Genomic DNA, 19,312 nt, shown 5'->3' on the forward strand with positions numbered 1-19,312 from the left:
GTATGACATAAGTGCTAACAGTATTATAAAGCATTTTATAAATACTGAAAATTGTGTGCCTGAGTTCAGGTGTTTATATGTATATTCTTAATATTTTAAAAATAAAACATCTTTTGAAAAAGGTGAGAACCATCCTTAGACTGTTTTTTTTGTTTGTTTGTTTTGTTTTGTTTTGTTTTGTTTTTTTTGAGACGGAGTCTTGCTCTGCCGCCCAGGCTGGAGTGCAGTGGCCGGCTCTCAGCTCACTGCAAGCTCCGCCTCCCGGGTTCACGCCATTCTCCTGTCTCAGCCTCCCGAGTAGCTGGGACTACAGGCGCCCGCCTCGTCGCCCGGCTAGTTTTTTGTATTTTTTAGTAGAGACGGGGTTTCACCGTATTAGCCAGGATGGTCTCGATCTCCTGACCTCGTGATCCACCCGTCTCGGCCTCCCAAAGTGCTGGGATTACAGGCTTGAGCCACGGCCCCGGCCTAGACTGTTTTTTTAAATGTAAAATTTACTGTCTTAACCTTTAAACAACAACAACAAAAAAACAGAAAGTCAGGTTCTCACTCTGTCTCCCAGGCTGGAGTGCAGTGGCATGATCATAGCTCACAGCAGCCTCAAACTCCTGACCTCAGGCGATCCACCCTCCTTGGCCTCCCAAAGTGCTGTGATTACAGGCGTGAGTCACCACGCCCGGCCTTTATTAGTCTTTTGTACCATTTTGTGTACTGTTTTTCAGATTTTAAAGTAAATGGAGATATGAAAAAGAAAAACATAGTTAAGGGAACAAAAAGCAAGGAATGAGATAATTACAAAACTAAAGACAGTGGTAATTAAGAAATTTAATTCACAATAGATGGAATTCCTATAATTTAACCTGGAGATAAAGTTAGAATATAGTTGGACTAAGAAGAAGGTGCTGAAGATAGAAGTAGATTTAAAGTTGTAGTTTAAGTTTTATACATCTCACAAGTGGTAAGTAAATGTTGATCTTTAGGAATATTACATATCTTACCCCATAAAACAACTGCAAGTGCTGTGTTTTAAATAAACAAACATGATTAATTTTACCAGTGTTAAAAATTCATTTTATAGTTAGCAGTGGGATTCTGGGCATTACTTATAGACTCCTTTGTTTGGATGAAATTATGTCTACAATTGTGAGAAAAACATGGACAGAATTTTTAGAAAACTGAAAGTTGTATATATTCACACACACCTATGTAAGATGTTACGTGGTCAGTAGTTAGGCATACTAATATATCAGTCAGCTGTTACTGATAATACTTCATCAGCATGCCACTCCTAAGCTCAATGGCTTTACCAACAAGCATTTATTCTCATCATCATAGGTCTGTAGAACAGCTGGATTTTGGCTAATCTAGGCAGGACTCAGCTTCAGGCTTCAGGATCAATTCATATCTTTTTGTCTGGGACCCACGATCAAGGGGCAACATTTACTCAAGCTCCTATCAATAGTGGATTGCCTGCTCACAAGAAGTGCAAACCCAACTACCCAAGCATATTTTAGGTTTCTGCTTGCCTTATATTTGTCAGCTTCTCATTGGTCTGATCAAGTTATGTGGCCAGATTCAAAGTCAAGGGACAAGGAGGTACACTCCATCTATCACGAGACCATGGCAAGAAGGTGGATATATTTTCATTATAGGGAAGTGATAATTTTAGGAAGTAGAGAGAGTTACCTTCTAAAGTCAAAAGGTATGTACACACACACAAGAGGTTGTACTAAATATATAGCTACTCAAAGATATATATACACACACACACAAATGCACACACACAAGTATGTATTGGAACCTGTACATTTAGTATCACTTACTTTTTGTGTATGGTATACATTCATTTCTTTGAAAATGAAAAGAAGTTCTTTATATGTAAGAATGAACATCCAAAATGTACCCACAATGGTATAAATCAAAAATACTTTTCTCACTCTGCTAGCTTTTACTTTTGTCTGTTTTTGTTTTATTTTGTTTTAAAACCAAGATAGAGTTGGATTAAAAATTGAACTTCCTGCATATGCCAGAATTTCTCCAGTGCTTCTAAGCAGGACATGTGAGTGCCTCTGAGACAGGTTTGCAGACAGAAATATGTACAGGGGGAAAGAAGAGAACATAAAAGAAAAGGAAAGGTAAAGAGTCGGATGAGGGAAAAGAAGTGTCTGTTTTGGAGATCAAGTACCAGCAACAATTATCTAAACTCCCCTTAAGGTCATCAGTGCCCTTGATATTCTGTTACTTCCTTACTCTCAACTATGTAAGGAGTATGGTTTGTAGGACCTGAGCAATCGTTTTCTTTCTTTCTTTTTTTTTTTTTTTTTTTTGGAGACAGGGTCTTCCTCTTGCCCAGACTGGAGTGCAGTGGCACAATTTTGACTCACTGCAACCTCAACTTCCCAGGTTCAATTGATTCTCCTAACTGAGTAGCTGGGACTACAGGCATGCACCACTATTCCCGGCTAATTTTTGATTTTTGGTAGGGATGGGGGTCTCACCATGTTGCCCAGGATGGTCTCAAACTCCCGACCTCAGGTGATCCACCCGCCTCGGCCTCCCAAAGTGCTGGGATTACAGGCATGAGACACCACGCCCGGCCAGGTGCATCTCTTATGAACTCTGGCCTACCTTATTGCTGACTACTGCCTCTAGTGCCAAAAGAGAAACAACTAGAGGATGTACAGCCTATTTAATTGTCTGCTTCATTTAAAATTCTTCTCTTAGCAACAAAATTAGATAAAGTCCTAAATATAATTAAAAAATCAAATGTATACATTTGAGGAATGTAATAGGAAATAAACACACAATGGTCTTTTTATTGTCATTATAGTCCCCAGACTCCTTACAAGGAAAAGTAACTACATTTGTTACATAGAAAAACAGCCCTGAATTATTTTCAGCTACATACAAACACCATGGTTAAATCTTCAAAACACATTACTGAACTGAGGAAGTAAGGCAGAAAAATTCCATTTATATAAAATTCAGAAATAGGCAAAATTAAGCATATAGTGATGGTAATACTATTAAGAAAAGCAAGGAAATTATTACCACAGAAGTCAGAATAGTGACTATTTCTGGGTCAAAGGAAGGATGTTAGGAACAGGTAGGAGCAGCTAACAGACTTTTGGGACCCTTGGTGTTGTATTTTGTGGCCTTGGTGCTAGTTACATAAGTGTTTACTTCATAATGATTCACTAAGCTGTGCATTTTGTATTATAAACATTTTCGTGTATAATGCTTTTATACATTATACATGAAATGTATATAATTTTGTGGGTTATATTTTGTAAGGTTTAAAAAATGGAAATCAGGCTGGGTGCAGTGACTCAACGTTTGTAATCCCAGCACTTTGGGAGGCCTAGGCGGGTAGATCACTTGAGATCAGGAGTTTGAGCCTGGCCGACATGGCAAAACCCCTTCTCTACTGAAAATACAAAAATGAGCCGGGTGTGGTGGCAGGCACCTCTAATCCCAGCTACTTGGGAGGCTGAGGCAGGAGAATCACTTGAACCCGGGAGGCAGAGGTTGCAGTAAACAGAGATCTTGGCATTGCACTCTAGCCTGGGCGACAGCAGCAAAGCTCTGTCTAAAAAAAAAAAAAAAAAAGGAAATCATTGTGCGAAATGGGAAAGCTAGAACAGCCAAGGAAACAGACCAGCAGAAATTTAATGGGGAAAAAAACTATTTATTTTTCTCCAAATGTCTATCTTGTTTTCCTTATAAGAGAGCAAAGGTTACTGTGATAATTAAAATAACATAAAATGGATTGAGGGGGTTGCCTGCTGATGCAATTCATATTTTGTTGTTCAATCAGTAAATAACTGGAAGAGATAGCTTTCACTTTCATAGTCAAATTAGTTCATGGTCATTTTCTCAAAACAGGTCTTGAGTATGGATTCTGAATTTAGAAGTGTCATTTTGTAGAGCAGTTAGGAAAATTGACCAGGGATCTTTGAGTGACATACTCTTTGGTTTAGTTCTATATTGTGAGTCTCGTGAATTTTCTGTATTGTGAATTTTATTTTGAATTTGTTTTGTTTTAAATAATGAATATTATAGTGACTAGGTTTCCACTTTTCTAGTGGTAACTTTAGGCTTAAATGGACATTTCTTACTCAGTTAGGTTACTGGTGTTTTCTAAGAATCATTAAATACTTTTTTTTTAAAGTTGTATATAGTAACAGACTCTATCATATCTGAAAAGTACAATCTTAGTACAATAGAGGTAATTAAAGTAGAATTATACCAAAAATACTTTGAGAGCATATTTAATGGTGCTTTCTTTATTCTTCAATGAGATGTTTTGATGTGCAATGGTCTGCAAATTAATTCTATTTTTCTTGTATTTTTAAAATTTCTATATTAAATATGATCTTTCCATTTTTTATTTAATGATTTTATTCCAATCAAATATAATTAACTGTGTTAATTCATTCTTTAATAAAATAAATTGCTGAAATTGTCTCTCCTAATCATAAAACAGCTATTTAAAATACATTCTAAAGAAATTAAAATTGAAGCTGAAAGTTAAGGAGGAAGGGCACTGAATGTCTTTCCCATTTTTTCATGTCTTTTCTAACCTTTTGGCGGGGGTGGAATTTAACTTCAGACTTATTTCTCTTTCCTTCAGTTTTTCACTGTTTCTTTCATAATTCACTCATTGAATGCCTTGACTCAGTTAGCAAAGTATGGGCTATTTTTCTTTTTTGTTATTTTTTGCTTTTTCTTCCAAGCTAGATCTATTCAAAATGATTAACAAGTTAAATTTAAACCAGTCTTTCGTATTCAGTATTAACTACTTGTTTGAAGAAGCAAGAAATCTGCCCCCTCTCAATTTATTTTTAGGGCATTAAATATAAACATTAGTCTGATTATGATTACTGCCATTCCAAACATATTAATTAAAAGAAATCAACGTTATTTATTTCCTATAAAAACATTCGTTCAAAACATTGAGCTCCACAAGAAATCATAGTACAGAAACAATATCTTAACAATTTGGATTATTTTGCTAAGGAATTCATTTAACTGTGATCACATTGTTTGGGATTTAAATGTTTTTCTCTACTTGTATGAAAACTACATTGCTTGAAAACTACAAAAACTAACCCCAATTTGCCTTTCTACACAGAGTGGTAAAAGATTAAGGAGCTGACATAACCACTAGTGTGTTATAGTTAAGCTTCCCTTTGCTGCTTGCTGCACATGTAACAATGTTGTTCTTTCTTTGACACAGACCCAGACAAAAGCTGAGTGTAGCAAGGAAACCGACAGAACGCCTCCAGTAGTGGCCCCCGCCTGGCTCCAGGATTTGTAAACAGAAACATCCCAGGCTCCAATGAGACAGACAGAGGTTCCTTGTCTGTTCTGCATTCAGGAAGTGTTTGCTTGTATAAGCCCAACTATTGCACAGGCATACATTGCAGTGTTTACATTTGGCTGAGTATTTAAACGAGAAAACTAATAGGGAAGAAAAAGAGGGTTTATTAGAGGTAGGAGAACAAGACAATTCAGGTAAAACATGGATGTAGTATATGTTATGTACAAAGGTTTTTTTCTTATTTGTTTTTAAAGAAATAGACCACAAAAAATAGGAGTTTTCTAGTTAAGGCCTCTTTTATTGCACGTACATGTGAATACGCATATTGAAATATCTTTCCTGGCAGTTTTTCAGGGATCTCTTATTTTTAGACCATGTGACATAGCCTTGGAAAGTTTTTATTTGAAATTTAACCAATCATATGGTTTATAATGAAACGGGAAAAGTTCCCTCGTCCTCACAGGGTGCATGATGCCGCGTGTGGCTCACTTCTTCAGTGCCCCTCTGCTCAAACCTCTAGGGGAGCATAGACAGGCAGGCTGTGGGGCTCCGACCCCACAACAGTGTCTAGGGACGAATGTCTACAGCTCCTGAAGCCCCAGTGGGCGTGTGTTACAGGATGCTCTTTTAGTTTGCCATCTATAGGCGGCTTGTGTTAGCTCAATTAGACCCCCTTCCTTATCACAAGGACAGAGGGATTTCTGTATCCCAGGGTTTCTTGCCTTGGTGTACGGGAAGAGTCGGCTCACACCTGGGCTTGGAGAATGAGTGCAAAGTTTATCAGTGGAAGTAGCTCTCCACCGGCCGTGGTGGCTCACGCCTGTAATCCCAGCACTTTGGGAGGCTGAGCTGGTCAGATCACAAGGTCAGGAGATCGAGACCATCCTGGCTAACACGGTGAAACCCCGTCTCTACTAAAAATACAAAAAATTAGCCGGGCGAGGTGGCGGGCGCCTGTAGTCCCAGCTACTGGGGAGGCTGAGGCAGGAGAATGGCGTGAACCTGGGAGGCGGCGTCTGCAGTGAGCCGAGATAGCGCCAGTGCACTCCAGCCTGGGCAACAGAGAGAGATTCCGTCTCAAAAAAAAAAAAAAAAGTAGAAGTAGCTCTCAGCAGATGGGGGAACCCTAAGGGAGATGGTTTTCTCCTGGAGTTGGGCCGCCCAGTGGCCAGGACTCTCCTCCGTCTGCCCCAGCCAAACTCTGCGTCGTTGTCGTTCGGTGGATGGTGCCGGCGTGTGGGTGCCTGTCCTTGTGCTCTTCTGCTGGCGTGCTGCTCTCGACGACCAGCCACTTTCTTCTGCCGATGTGCTCTTCTTTAAGTCTGGCCTCCTGTGTGTATGTCCGCTAGGGTCTCAGGTTTTTATAGGCCCAGGATGGGGACGTGGCAGGTCAGGGTGGTCTTGGAAATGCACCATTTGGGTGGGAAAGCAGGAGTGCCTGTCCTCACCTAGGTCTGTGGGAGTGGAGCCCTAGCCAGGGACCCACTTTTTTCTACCCAGCACTTACCTCCCCCCTTCCATATCATTTAAAGAGGCCACAGTCTTCCCTTCCCAGCACTATAACATGTTTAAAATGTTTTAAAACTTTTTTCATCCTCTCCAATACATGAATTAATAATTCATATTTCAGATTTTGAATTAATGAATATTTAATGTAAAAGTGTTGTTGCATTTTCTTTTATAAATTTGAGAATAAAAGCAAAGAATGCTGAACCTTCAAAAAACTATGAGAAGACTCATACAGAGTTTTGGAAGTAGAAGGACCTTAAAAGTCACTTATAAGATCACTTATTTTTGTTTTATAGTTTAATGTATTTTAATAACAGACAGGAACAGCAAAAAGACAGCATTAAAAACATGTACTTGAATGTAGGACAACTCAAAAAAGTAGAGTGAACAGATGGAACCTACTCTATGATTAAAATGCTACAAACATCATTTAGTTGCTGTCAATAAGAAATTTACTTACTTTCCAAAATTCCAAATGCAGGCATTGTCCAGAAAAATTTAACAGGTTTATTTGTAATTGTTATGGCCAGGCATGGTGGTTTATGCCTGTAATTCCAACACTTTGGGAGGCCAGGACAGGCAGATTGCTTGAGCCCGGGAGTTTGAGACCAACCTGAGCACCATGGCAAAACCTTGTCTCTACAAAAAATAAAAATTAGCTAGACGTGGTGGCATGAGACTGTAGTTTCAGATGCTTGGGAGGCTGAGGTGCGAGGATCTCTTGAGCCTGGGAGGCTGACGCTGCAGTGAGCCATGGTCATACCACTGCACTCCAGCCTGAGTGACAAAGTGAGACCCTGCCTCAAAAACAAACAAAAAAAATCAAACAAAAGAACAAATTAAATAATTGTTATGAAGTTGAACTTTTAAAACTTGTTCACTGAAATGTTTTGACCTGCATTAAATGCTTTATGTCCCACATTTATATTGAAAATCCACATACAAATAAAAATGGAAAAACTAACAGTACATAATTTCTGTTCCCTATTTTTTCACTCACTGTCTTATACTTAGGTGCCTTTTGACCCTATGGGGAAAAAATACTGTTCAGAACTACCAGTAACAGGAAGAAGATAATATTTTTTCAACAGAAGTTTTCCATCATAGTAGATTCCTTTTTTTTTTTTTTTTTTTTTTGAGACAGAGTTGCACTGTGTCACTCAGGCTGGAGTGCAGTGGCGCAATCTCTGCTCACTGCAACCTCCGCCCTCCGAGTTCTAGTGATTCTCCTGCCTCAGCCTCCCGAGTAGCTGGGATTACAGGTGCCTGCCCCCGCGCCCAGCTAATTTTTTTTGTATTTTTAGTAGAGACAGGGTTTCACCATCTTGGCCAGGCTGGTCTTGAACTCCTGACCTCATGATCCACCTGCCTCGGCCTCCCAAAGTGCTGGGATTACAGGCGTGAGCCACCGTGCCCGGCCCATCATGGTAGATTCATAAGGATGCTTTCTACAAATGCAGTGTGCTAGTTGGATATCTTTTGGCATGCTTGTTACATGTTTGGCGTGGATAACATACAGGTTAGTGTCTTCAAAAAGGCCAACCAGATAGGCCTACTCAACCAGAGAGATAGCTATTTGTCAAAATACCAATAGCTGTACTCTAGATGTGCCAATCTATTTTGAAGTCCCGAACAATTTCTCACCTCAGATGCTGGAAGAAAAGTTTGCCAATCAGAAGTTGAGGGGACTTCTGATTAGTACTTATTACAGAGTGCCTCGCAAATAGGTCTGTAATTCTGAGGTTTCTTCACCTATCCTGTAGAGGGCACTCTCTTAGGAGCAGCTGGTTTTTTTGTTTGTTTGGTTGGTTTTTTTTGTTTTAATTTTGGAAATGGCTTTACTCTGTCTTCTAGGCCGGAGTGTAGTGGCACAATCATAGCTCACTGCAGCCTCTAACTCCTGAGCTCAAGCAACTCTCCCAACCTAGCCTCCTGAGTAGCTGGATTACAGGTGTGAGCACTGTGCTTGATCTCTTATGAGCAACTTTTGTAACCACTTGCTTACTGGATGCTTTACTTCCAGTTAATTTGTGAACATTATTGTGCCTTTTATAAGCCATGGTATAGAGACCTCCTTACTTATTCTTCTCCTTTGGCTGGAGCTTGGCAAGCTAGAGGTGGTGCTGGCATTCTATAACTACTTTATTTTATGCATAAAGAAGTAAGAGCCCAGAAAAATTATATAATTTGTCCACAGTGGCTAAAGTGAGGCTAAAACTTATGACCTCTTTTCACTAAACTACTTTACTACTTTTACCTGAAATATTTTGGAAGTGTAATATTATCAGTAATAGACTACTTATTTCCTAACAACTGGTTGTTTGTGATAATGTTAAATTATAGTTAAATTTTGAAGTTAAATCACTGTTCATCATGCTTGCTAATACTTGATGTAATGCCTTAGGACAGATTTTCCTACCTAGGTGTCTCAGTCAAAGTAGCGTAGACTGGATGCTTAGTTCTAGAGTCTGGGAAGTCCGTGTCCTTAATAGTGCCTGTAGATGGTTGTCTTTTCATTGTAACTTACATGTTACATGTGACTCACATGCCAGTGTTCTCACATGGCAGAGAACAGAAAGATCCTGTGTCTCCTCTTTTTAAAAAAATTTTTTTTTTTTTTTTTTTTTTTGAGACGGAGTCTCACTCCGTCGCCGGGGCTGGAGTGCAGTGGCCGGATCTCACCTCACTGCAAGCTCCACCTCCCGGGTTCACGCCATTCTCCTGCCTCAGCCTACAGGCGCCCGCCACCTCGCCCGGCTAGTTTTTTTGTATTTTTTTTTAGTAGAGACGGAGTTTCACCGTGTTAGCCAGGATGGTCTCGATCTCCTGACCTCGTGATCCGCCCGTCTCAGCCTCCCAAAGTGCTGTGATTACAGGCTTGAGCCACCGCGCCCGGCCAAAAAATTTTTAATTAATTTTTTTTTTTTGAGACAGAGTCTCACTCACCCAGGCTGGAGTGCAGTGGTATGATATCAGCTCACTGCAACCTCCATCTCTCGGGTTCAAGCGATTCTCCTGCCTCAGCTTCACAAGTAGCTGGGATTACAGGCACACGCCACCACACCCAGCTAATTTTTTGTATTTTTAGTACAGACAGGGTTTCATCATGTTGGCCAGGCTGGTCTCAAACTCCTGACCTCAAGTCCTCGAGTGATCCACCCACCTTGGCCTCCACCTGGGATTACATGAGCCACCATGCCTGGCCTTTTTTTTTTTTTTTTTAAATAAGGGCCCTAAACCCATTCATGAGGGCTCTACCCTCACTATATAATTACCTTCCAAAGGTTCCACCTCCATATAGTGTCACATTGGGGATTTAGGCTTTAACGTATGAATTTGCAGGGCACATAAATATTCAGTGCATTGGCTAGGTGTGATGGCTCACACCTGTAATCCCAGCACTTTGGGAGGCCAAGGCGGGCGGCTCATGAGGGCCGAGGCGGGTGGATCATGAGGTCAGGAGTTGGAGACCAGCCTGACCAACATGGTGAAACCCCATCTCTACTAAAAATACAAAAAATTAGCTGGGCATGGTGGCGTGTCATTCCAGCTACTCGAGACGCTGAGGCAGGAGAATTGCTTGAACCCAGAAGGCGGAGGTTGCAATGAGCTGAGATCGCGCCACTACACTCCAGCCTGGGTGACAAGAGCAAAACTCTGTCTCAAAAAACAGTAACAGCAAAAAAATTATCCAGGCATAGTGGTGTGCGCCTATAATCCCAGCTACTCGGGAGGCTGAGGCGGGAGAATTGCTAGAGCCTGGGAGGCAGAGGTTGTAGTGACCCGAGATCATGCCATTGCACTCCACCTGTGCAAGAGAGTGAGACTCTGCCTTAAAAAAAAAAAAAAAAGGAAATCATTAAATGTTCAGCTGTTTCTTCCTACTCACATGTACTGTGGTGTCCTCCTCCACCCACTGCTTTACCTAGAATAAGAACATCCTTGGGTCTTTTCACTCTTGGAAGAGTCTTGTCATATTCTACTTTTTAATCCATTTAGTTTCCTTTTGTCCTTAGATCTTATTTTTAAAGAAAAGGTTGTGATTTTTAGGTTTTCTGACTTGTTGTCAGGTGTTTTGGCTTCTTATTAAGATGGGAACAAAAATATTTGCCTCTTTCTATACTCTAAGCAGAAGTGGGAGTCTCTTTTTTTCACATTGGTCGAGACAGTGTCTTGCTCTGTCACCCATCCATACTGGAGTGCAGTAACACAGTTATGGCTCACTGCAGCCTCGAACTCCTGGGCACGAGCAGTCTTCCTGTCTCAGCCTCCGAAGTAACTGGGACTATAGGTATGCACTACCACACCCAGCTAATTTTTTTTTTTTTCTTTGTAGAGACAAAGTCTTGCTCTGTCACCCAGGCTGGTCTCAAGCTCCTGGCCTAAAGCAATTCTCCCACCTTAGCCTCCCAAAATGCTGAGATCACAGGCATGAACCACTGTTGCCTGGCCTTTTTTCACTTTTTTTTTTTTTTCCTGAGATGGAGTTTCACTCTTATTGTCCATGCTGGAGTGCAATGGCACGATCTTGGCTCACTGCAACCTCTGCCTCCCAAGTTCAAGCGATTCTCCTGCCTCAGCCTCATGAGTAGCTGGAATTATAGGCATGTGCCACCATGCCCGGTTAATTTTTGTATTTTTAGGAGAGTCAGGTTTCACCATGTTGGCTAGACTGGTCTCGAACTCCTGACCTCAGGTGATCCGCCCACCTCAGCCTCTCAAAGTGCTGGGATTACAGGTGTGAGCCACTGTGCCCGACCCTTTTTTCACATTTTAACATATGTGATATGATAAATCATTTTATCAGGCCGGGTGCGGTGGCTCAAGCCTGTAATCCCAGCACTTTGGGAGGCCGAGACGGGCGGATCACGAGGTCAGGAGATCGAGACCATCCTGGCTAACACGGTGAAACCCTGTCTCTACTAAAAACTACAAAAAACTAACCGGGCGAGGTGGCAGGCGCCTGTAGTCCCAGCTACTCGGGAGGCTGAGGCAGGAGAATGGCGTGAGCCCAGGAAGCGGAGCTTGCAGTGAGCTGAGATCTGGCCACTGCACTCCAGCCTGGGTGACAGAGCGAGACTCCGTCTCAAAAAAAAAAAAATAAATAAATAAAAAAAAAAATAAATAAATAAATCATTTTATCTTATCTAAAAAGCTGTCAGTTGAGGCTATTATTATTATTATTATTTTTGAGTCTTGCTCTGTTGTCCAGGTTGGAGTGCAGTGGTGTGATCTCGGCTCACTGCAACCTCTGCCTCCTAGGTTCAAGGGATTCTCCTGCCTCAGCCTCCCGAGTAGCTGGGATTACAGGTGCGCACCATCACGCCCGGCTAATTTTTGTCTTTTTAGTAGAGGTGGGGTTTCACCATGTTGGTCAGGCTGGTCCCGAACTCCTGACCTAGTGATCCACCCACCTGGGTCTCCCAAAGTTCTGGGATTACAGGCGTGAGTCACTGCCCGGCTGAGGCTATTATTTCCTTATCACCAAGAAAAAGAAATACTGTCAAATAATTTTACAGTGCCACAAATATGATATATCCCACTGTAGGAGATTTTAAGATGTGATCAATGTATATATTAAAACTGATGAAATAGGCCGGGCACGGTGGCTCAAGCCTGTAATCCCAGCACTTTGGGAGGCCGAGACGGGCGGATCACGAGGTCAGGAGTTCGAGACCATCCTGGTTAACACGGTGAAACCCCGTCTCTACTAAAAAAAAAATACAAAAAACTAGCCGGGCGCGGTGGCGGGCGCCTGTAGTCCCAGCTACTCAGGAGGCTGAGGCAGGAGAATGGCGGGAACCCGGGAGGCGGAGCTTGCAGTGAGCTGAGATCTGGCCACTGCACTCCAGCCTGGGCGACAGAGCGAGACTCCGTCTCAAAAAAAAAAAAACAAAAAAAAAAAACTGATGAAATATGGGAGTTGTCACCTATGTACATGTGAACTTGATTGTTAACTCTGGCAGAATGTCCACTTAACAGCAACCCTTCAGTGTTTCTGTCAACAAACCATATGAGAAGTCAAATGAGTTGTATTGTTTGAAAATGTTTCATTGGATAACAAAATGTTGATGGTTGCTAACGTTTAGTGATGGGTCTTTGGAATTTGTATGTATACTCCACTTTTGTGTACAGTAGTAAGTTTTTTATAATAAAAAGATTAAAACTAGAAGAAGCAACCTTCCATTGGCACTTTCTGGCATGATCAAGAAAGCATCTGCATTAAAATTTTCAGTATCAGTGTTAGTTGATGGAAAGAAAATTCCAGAGACAAAAGTCGAAATAATTTTTTAAGGAAATGTTGGGTTATGATTCTCAGTGATGTTTTTAATGACACATAAGGTAGAAATGTATGGAAAAATAGGACATACTTGACAAATTTGAAAAAATATTCAGAGGAATCTAACTCTAAATATGAAAAAGTTTTAGGAATACCTACACCAATTTATTTTGCTTCTGTTTTTCTTTTTACGGGCTGTATAAGAATGATTTTAATAATCTCTGTCCAAATAAGTCTAAAGGAGCTTATCAAGAAGTAAAGCATAAACATTCTAGGGGATAAGTCATAGTTGTAAGTCTAAAGGAGCTTATCAAGAAGTAAAGCATAAACATTCTAGGGGATAAGTCATGGTTGTAGTTTAAGCAGCATACTTTTTAGTATCTCTTATTCTGAATTAAAAAAAGTAAGCACCGTGTATATAGTTAATCATTTTTAGTGTTTCCAAGATACTGCTTTTCTTCATAGGCTATAAAAAACTTTTGTTGTTTATATTAGTAACAAAAACAATTTTGCAAATGGAAACATTTCTAGAAACCTTACTATTTATATTAGTATTATATAAATTTATCCAGTTTCCAAAAATTTGGGTAATGCTAAAATCACTTTCCAACAACTAGAAAAAGACTAGGAAAATTATCATTTCTATTTTGTAATAAAAGCTTGATAAAATACACATTAGTTAGCTGTATACAATGTTCTCATAATTTAGTAAAAGCAAAGAAAAAAAACCTAGAAAGCTAAATCCCAGTGGAAAAATCTTTATTATTAAATTTTCAGTTGTACTAATTCTGTGCTTTTATGTACAATATTTGGTGTTTCAGGTTTTTCCAAAATCTAACCTTTGTTACATTAAAATTTTAATATTTTATTTAATTGGTAATGTCTCTTAAAGAACATTAATCTAAATTTTAAATATTGAAATTTAAACATGTCCACATATTTCAGAATTAAAAATTAGATTTTTAAAAAATAAAATTAGATTCCTTATCACTTCTCATTCCTAGTTGAATTTGAAATACATTTTTCAAATCAGTAATATGGTTCAGTTCTTTTGGGAATTATAACATTGGATATCTTAACTCATTTGCAGAAACAGTTTTATCCATAATGCCATATTAATGTTACATTTAATATTTAACTTTATTTTTTATAGAGAAGACTTAAGATAATCTTTATTAACTCGTATTTACTTGAATTACACAAGAATGTAAGAACACGTTTAAATATTCAGCCTTTCTCATTTGGATGTAGCAAAACTTTGTTTCATGTTAGACCTATGAATTTTTTTATTCTAACAAACATTTAAAGAAATAACAGTTTTCGGCTGGGTGCGGTGGCTTGTGCCTGTAATCCCAGCACTTTGGGAGGCCGAGGTGGGCAGATCATGAGGTCAGGAGTTCAAGGCCAGCCTGACCAACATGGTGAAACCCCGTTTCTCCTAAAAATACAAAAATTAGCCGGGTATGGTGGCACGTGCCTGTAATCCCAGCTACTTAGGAGGCGGAGGCAGGAAAATCACTTGAACCTAGGAGGCAGAGGTTGCAGTGAGCTGAGATTGTACATCTATGACATGGATAATATTCAGTGATAAAAGGAAATGAACTACTAAAGCCACAAAAAGACATGGAGGAACCTAAAGTACATACTGCTAAGTGAAAGAAGGCAGTCTGAAAAGTCTATATATTGTATCATTACAACTATATGACTTTCTGGAAAAGAAAAACTATAAGCATGTAAAATATCCTTGTATAGTCATCAATCTATAAATTCTACTTAATTTGATTGAGACAAATTCATTAAAACAGGAATGCCCATTAGAGGAACTCTTCATCATAGAGGCATCCTACTTTGCCATAGAAGCTTCTAATTTGAGTATAACATGCTTGATTTTGATTGAATATAAAGAATGAATAAAGATGCTGGCAGTCATCAAGCACAGCCTCTGATCAGTATTACCAAACATTGCATAACTATGTCTAGTAAAACAATGAACAGCTCTTTCATAGGGTAACTCATTCTATTTTAGACAGGTCTATTTATAAGCCATGTTTTTCTGTATGCTGAACTAAAGGCTGTTATCCTTGAAGATACACTGATTGGAACTGGTTATTCTTTCTTGGTCCAAATCAAGTCCATTTTTTGATGTGAAGACAGCTATCACATCCTCCCAAGTTTTCTTTTTTTCCTCATCAGATGTTTTCAGTTCTTTCTACCCATCACAGTTCAGAGGTCTCATACCTTCACAGTTGCACTTGCTGTCTTTTGGATGTGCTCTAGTTGGTGGCCATCCATCCTAAAGGGTATTTGCTCTAGACATGATCTGACCCACAGAATGGAACTTAACACATAAAATGTTTACATGTTCATGATAGCCCTGTGATTTACCTATGTGTATTCCCATTCCATTCTGCAAGTGAGTAAACTTGGGCTCAGATAGGTGAAGAAACTTCCCGAAGGTCATATATTAAGTGGAAGAACTGAGCTTCAAGTCCAATTCAGATTCAACTACCTGCAAAGCCATGCTATTTTCATTAATAATAATATCAATATTGATAATCATAACTACCATTTATTGCATAGATAATATATGCTTTTTTAAAAAAACTTTAATTTTTTTTAAAGAAACAGTCTCACTACGTCACCCAAGCTGGAGTGCAGTGGTACAATCATGGCTCACTGCAGCCTCAAATTCCTGGGCCCAAGCAATCCTCCTACCATAGCCCCCTGAGTAGCTGGGACTATAGGTGCATGCCACCATGCCTGACTAATTTTTTTTTTTAATTTGTTTTAATGCCTGGCATTTTGCTATGTTGTCTGGGCTGGCCTTGACCTCCTGGCCTCAAGTGATCCTCCTGCAGCAGCCTCCCAAAGTGTTGGGATTACAGGCATGAGCCACCGTGCCCAGCCAGATAATATATTCTTGACATCATATTAAGTACTTAGACTGCCACCTAAATCTTACAGCTAACTTGGGAAATACAGAGTACTATTTTTATAAATGAGGAAATTGAGGAGTTAAAACCAAATGTGATTCTAAAACTATTAGATTCTAAGACACTTAATGGTATACTATCCTGTCTGGGCTGTTTCATGGTATAGTTGATATTTCAATAATTAGGAGCACACCTACTTGGTGTTTCAGTGTTCCAAATCTATATGGAATAGTCTGTATGATTAAAAAATATAATTTGTAATTATCACAAATTTGCTAATTTTTCTTTCATTTCCTTTGATGCAAAAACATTACTGATTTGATTATACATTGATACAGCCTTTCTAAAGGGCAGTCTGTCAGTATTTAACAAAATACTTTTTCAAAAAATGATGACGTTTCAAAATTTGTTTTCTTTTAGGTCCACCTCATTCATTTAACCGAGATGAGACAATAATCATTGCTTTGGCATCAGTCTCTGTATTAACTGTTTTGATAGTTGCCTTATGCTTTGGATACAGAATGTTGACAGGTAAAAATTACCATTTTTTGTCCTATCATTTATTAAACATGCAATTTAAGCAGTTTATTAGCTCCTTTTAAATGCCCTATGTTAAAAAACAATAGTCTCAAAGTTACGCAAAGTACAGCCAGCCTCAGTAGTTATCACATATGGACAGTATTGTTTCATCATTTAAATTATCAGTCACTACCCCTTTCCATGCCACTGGATTATTTTGAAGCAAATCACGGATACAATATATCTATAAATATTTAATTAGATATTATATCTCTTTAAATATTATCTCTATAATACAGGAGCTTTAAGAATACATATCCATAACACCATTTTCACATCTGAAAAAATAACAGTAATTCCTCAGTGTCATCAAATGTGAAGTTGGTTCTAATAAACTTTAGGTTTGATGGACTGTTTAGGAAGTCAGCATTCATTCATTCATTTGAATAACTTCTATACAATCTTCTTTAAAGTTTTTATAAAAATATTGCTTAGGGTTTTAAACTTTTAAAGTAAGTCATTATGAAAGTGTCTCCCAGAATTTGGCTTTCATGCTATTCTGCATTCATCTTCATTTATAGGTATTACCTAGTTTAGTAAATCGCTTTACTCCTCTTGACATTAGGCATAAATCTTGCTGCTAATCTTTCTGCAGCCCTTCTTTCTAAGTGTAATATTATAAAAAGTGTAAAAAGATACTCATTTTCAGAAAACCATATATTAGTAACCTGTTTCCTGTTCCTATAGGAGACCGTAAACAAGGTCTTCACAGTATGAACATGATGGAGGCAGCAGCATCTGAACCCTCTCTTGACCTAGATAATCTGAAACTGTTGGAGGTAAGTTTGCTTTTAGATTATGGGCTGTTGTTTCTACTGTGATACTAGACCTGGAACAGTAACTTCATTCACTCATTAAGACATTCATTCATTTATTTAACCCTTATTTACTAAATTACAGTTTTTTGTCAAGGCCTATTCTAGGCACTGGGAACATAGGTGAACAATACAGATATGTCTCCTGGGGCTTGTATTTGAGTTGAAGAGTCCACAAACAGCTACAGGAATGTATAATATAATTGCAAGTAGCAGTAAGTGCTATGAAGAAAAGTATAGTGAATAAGAAAGTGATGAAAAGGGAGTTATTAAAGAAAATATGGGCCAGGCTCAGTGGCTTATGCCTGTAATCCCAGCACTTTGGGAGGCTGAAGCAGGTGGATCACCTGAGGTCGGGAGTTCAAGACCAGCCTGACCAACATGAAGAAACCCCGTCTCTACTAAAAATACAAAATTAGCCAGGCATGGTGGCGCATGCCTGTAATCCCAGCTACTCAGGAGGTTGAGGCAGGAGAATTGTTTGAACCTGGGAAGCGGAGGTTGCAGTGAGCTAAGATCACACCATTGCACTCTAGCCTGGGCAACAAAAGCGAAACTCTGCCACAGAAAAAAAAAAAAAAGAAAAAGAAAATATGGCCAGGTGTGATGGCTCATGCATGTAATCCCATCACTTTGGGAGGCCAAGGCAGGGGGATCCCTTGAGGTCAGGAGTTCAAGACCAGCCTGGCCAGCATGGTGAAACCCCATCTCTACTAAAATACAAAGATTAACTGGGAGTGGTGGCACACGCCTGTAGTCCCAGCTGCTTGGGAGGCTGAGGCTAGCAAATTGCTTGAACCCAGAAGGTGGAGGTTGCAGTGAGCCAAGATCATGCCACTGCACTCTAGGTGACAGAGCAAGAATCCGTCTCAAAAAAAAAAAAAAAAAAAAAAAAAAAAATATATATATATATATATATATATTTAGAAAGAGGTTGACCTTTGAGTAGAGATTTGTACAGGGTATGAGAATAAAGACATGAAAGTTTGAAAAGAGTGTGCCACAAGGAATCCATAATAGACAACAAATAAATACTCCTTATCTGCAATCCTCAGAAGCCAAAAATAACGAGAATGGGTTACATTTTACTGGTTCTTTGTGTGTTGAGTAATTTTTTTGCGTTCTGGATATTGCGAATATTGTATTGTACATATTTTTGTAGATACATAAGGCTTTTATATATAGAATTTAAGTTTCATTTGGTGATATCTCAGAAGCTACATTAAAAGTGTTGCCATGATGAGTGTTTTTATGATATTTATTAAGATTGACTTGAAAGCTATGGTCCCCAAACCAGACTATTAAATAATAGATATGATAGATTTGACTATATAAAAAATTATAAGAACTTTCTGTTTTGGGAGAGACATACCGTAAACAAAGATAAAAGCCAAATTTGAAAAATAAATTTCAACATATAAGGGAAGACTTGATAAAGAACTGATATAAATCAAGATGAAAGAAACATTCTATAGCAAATGGACAAAAAGGCTGGGTGCTGTGACTTACACCTGTAATCCCAGCTCTTTTGGGAGGCCAAAGTGGGTGGATTGCTTGAGCCTAGGAGTTCAAGACAAGTCATGGGCAACATGGTGAAACCCCATTTATTTTATAAAAAATACAAAAATTAGCTGGGTGTGGTGGTACATGCCTGTAGTCCCAGCTACTCGGGAGGCTGAGGCTGAAGGATCACTTGAGCCCAGGAGGTAGAGGTTGTGGTAAGCCTAGGCAACAGAGACCCTGTCTCAAAAAAAAAAAAAAAAAGGGGGGGGGACGAAAGATATTAACTGCCAATTCACAAAAGAAGTAAGTGTGGCTAAGAAATGTACAGTAAGATGTCCAATTTATGAGGCTGAAAGAAATACTAGTTAAC

At 39.2% G+C, this 19,312-nt stretch overlaps 1 protein-coding gene across 2 annotated transcripts in view; it reads left to right on the forward strand.

The window, feature by feature from the left end:
- The window catches only part of BMPR2 (bone morphogenetic protein receptor type 2), a 203,329-nt gene that overhangs the window by 134,782 nt on the left and 49,235 nt on the right, over positions 1-19,312 (forward strand). For both annotated transcript variants that reach the window (XM_030916065.1, XM_030916066.1), the window contains exons 4-5: positions 16,466-16,576; positions 17,312-17,403. In XM_030916065.1, the coding sequence (XP_030771925.1) occupies positions 16,466-16,576; positions 17,312-17,403 (203 nt within the window). The remainder of the gene's footprint in view (positions 1-16,465; positions 16,577-17,311; positions 17,404-19,312) is intronic.

The sequence above is a fragment of the Rhinopithecus roxellana genome, chromosome 14, assembly GCF_007565055.1.
Source record: "Rhinopithecus roxellana isolate Shanxi Qingling chromosome 14, ASM756505v1, whole genome shotgun sequence".
NCBI lineage: Eukaryota > Metazoa > Chordata > Mammalia > Primates > Cercopithecidae > Rhinopithecus > Rhinopithecus roxellana.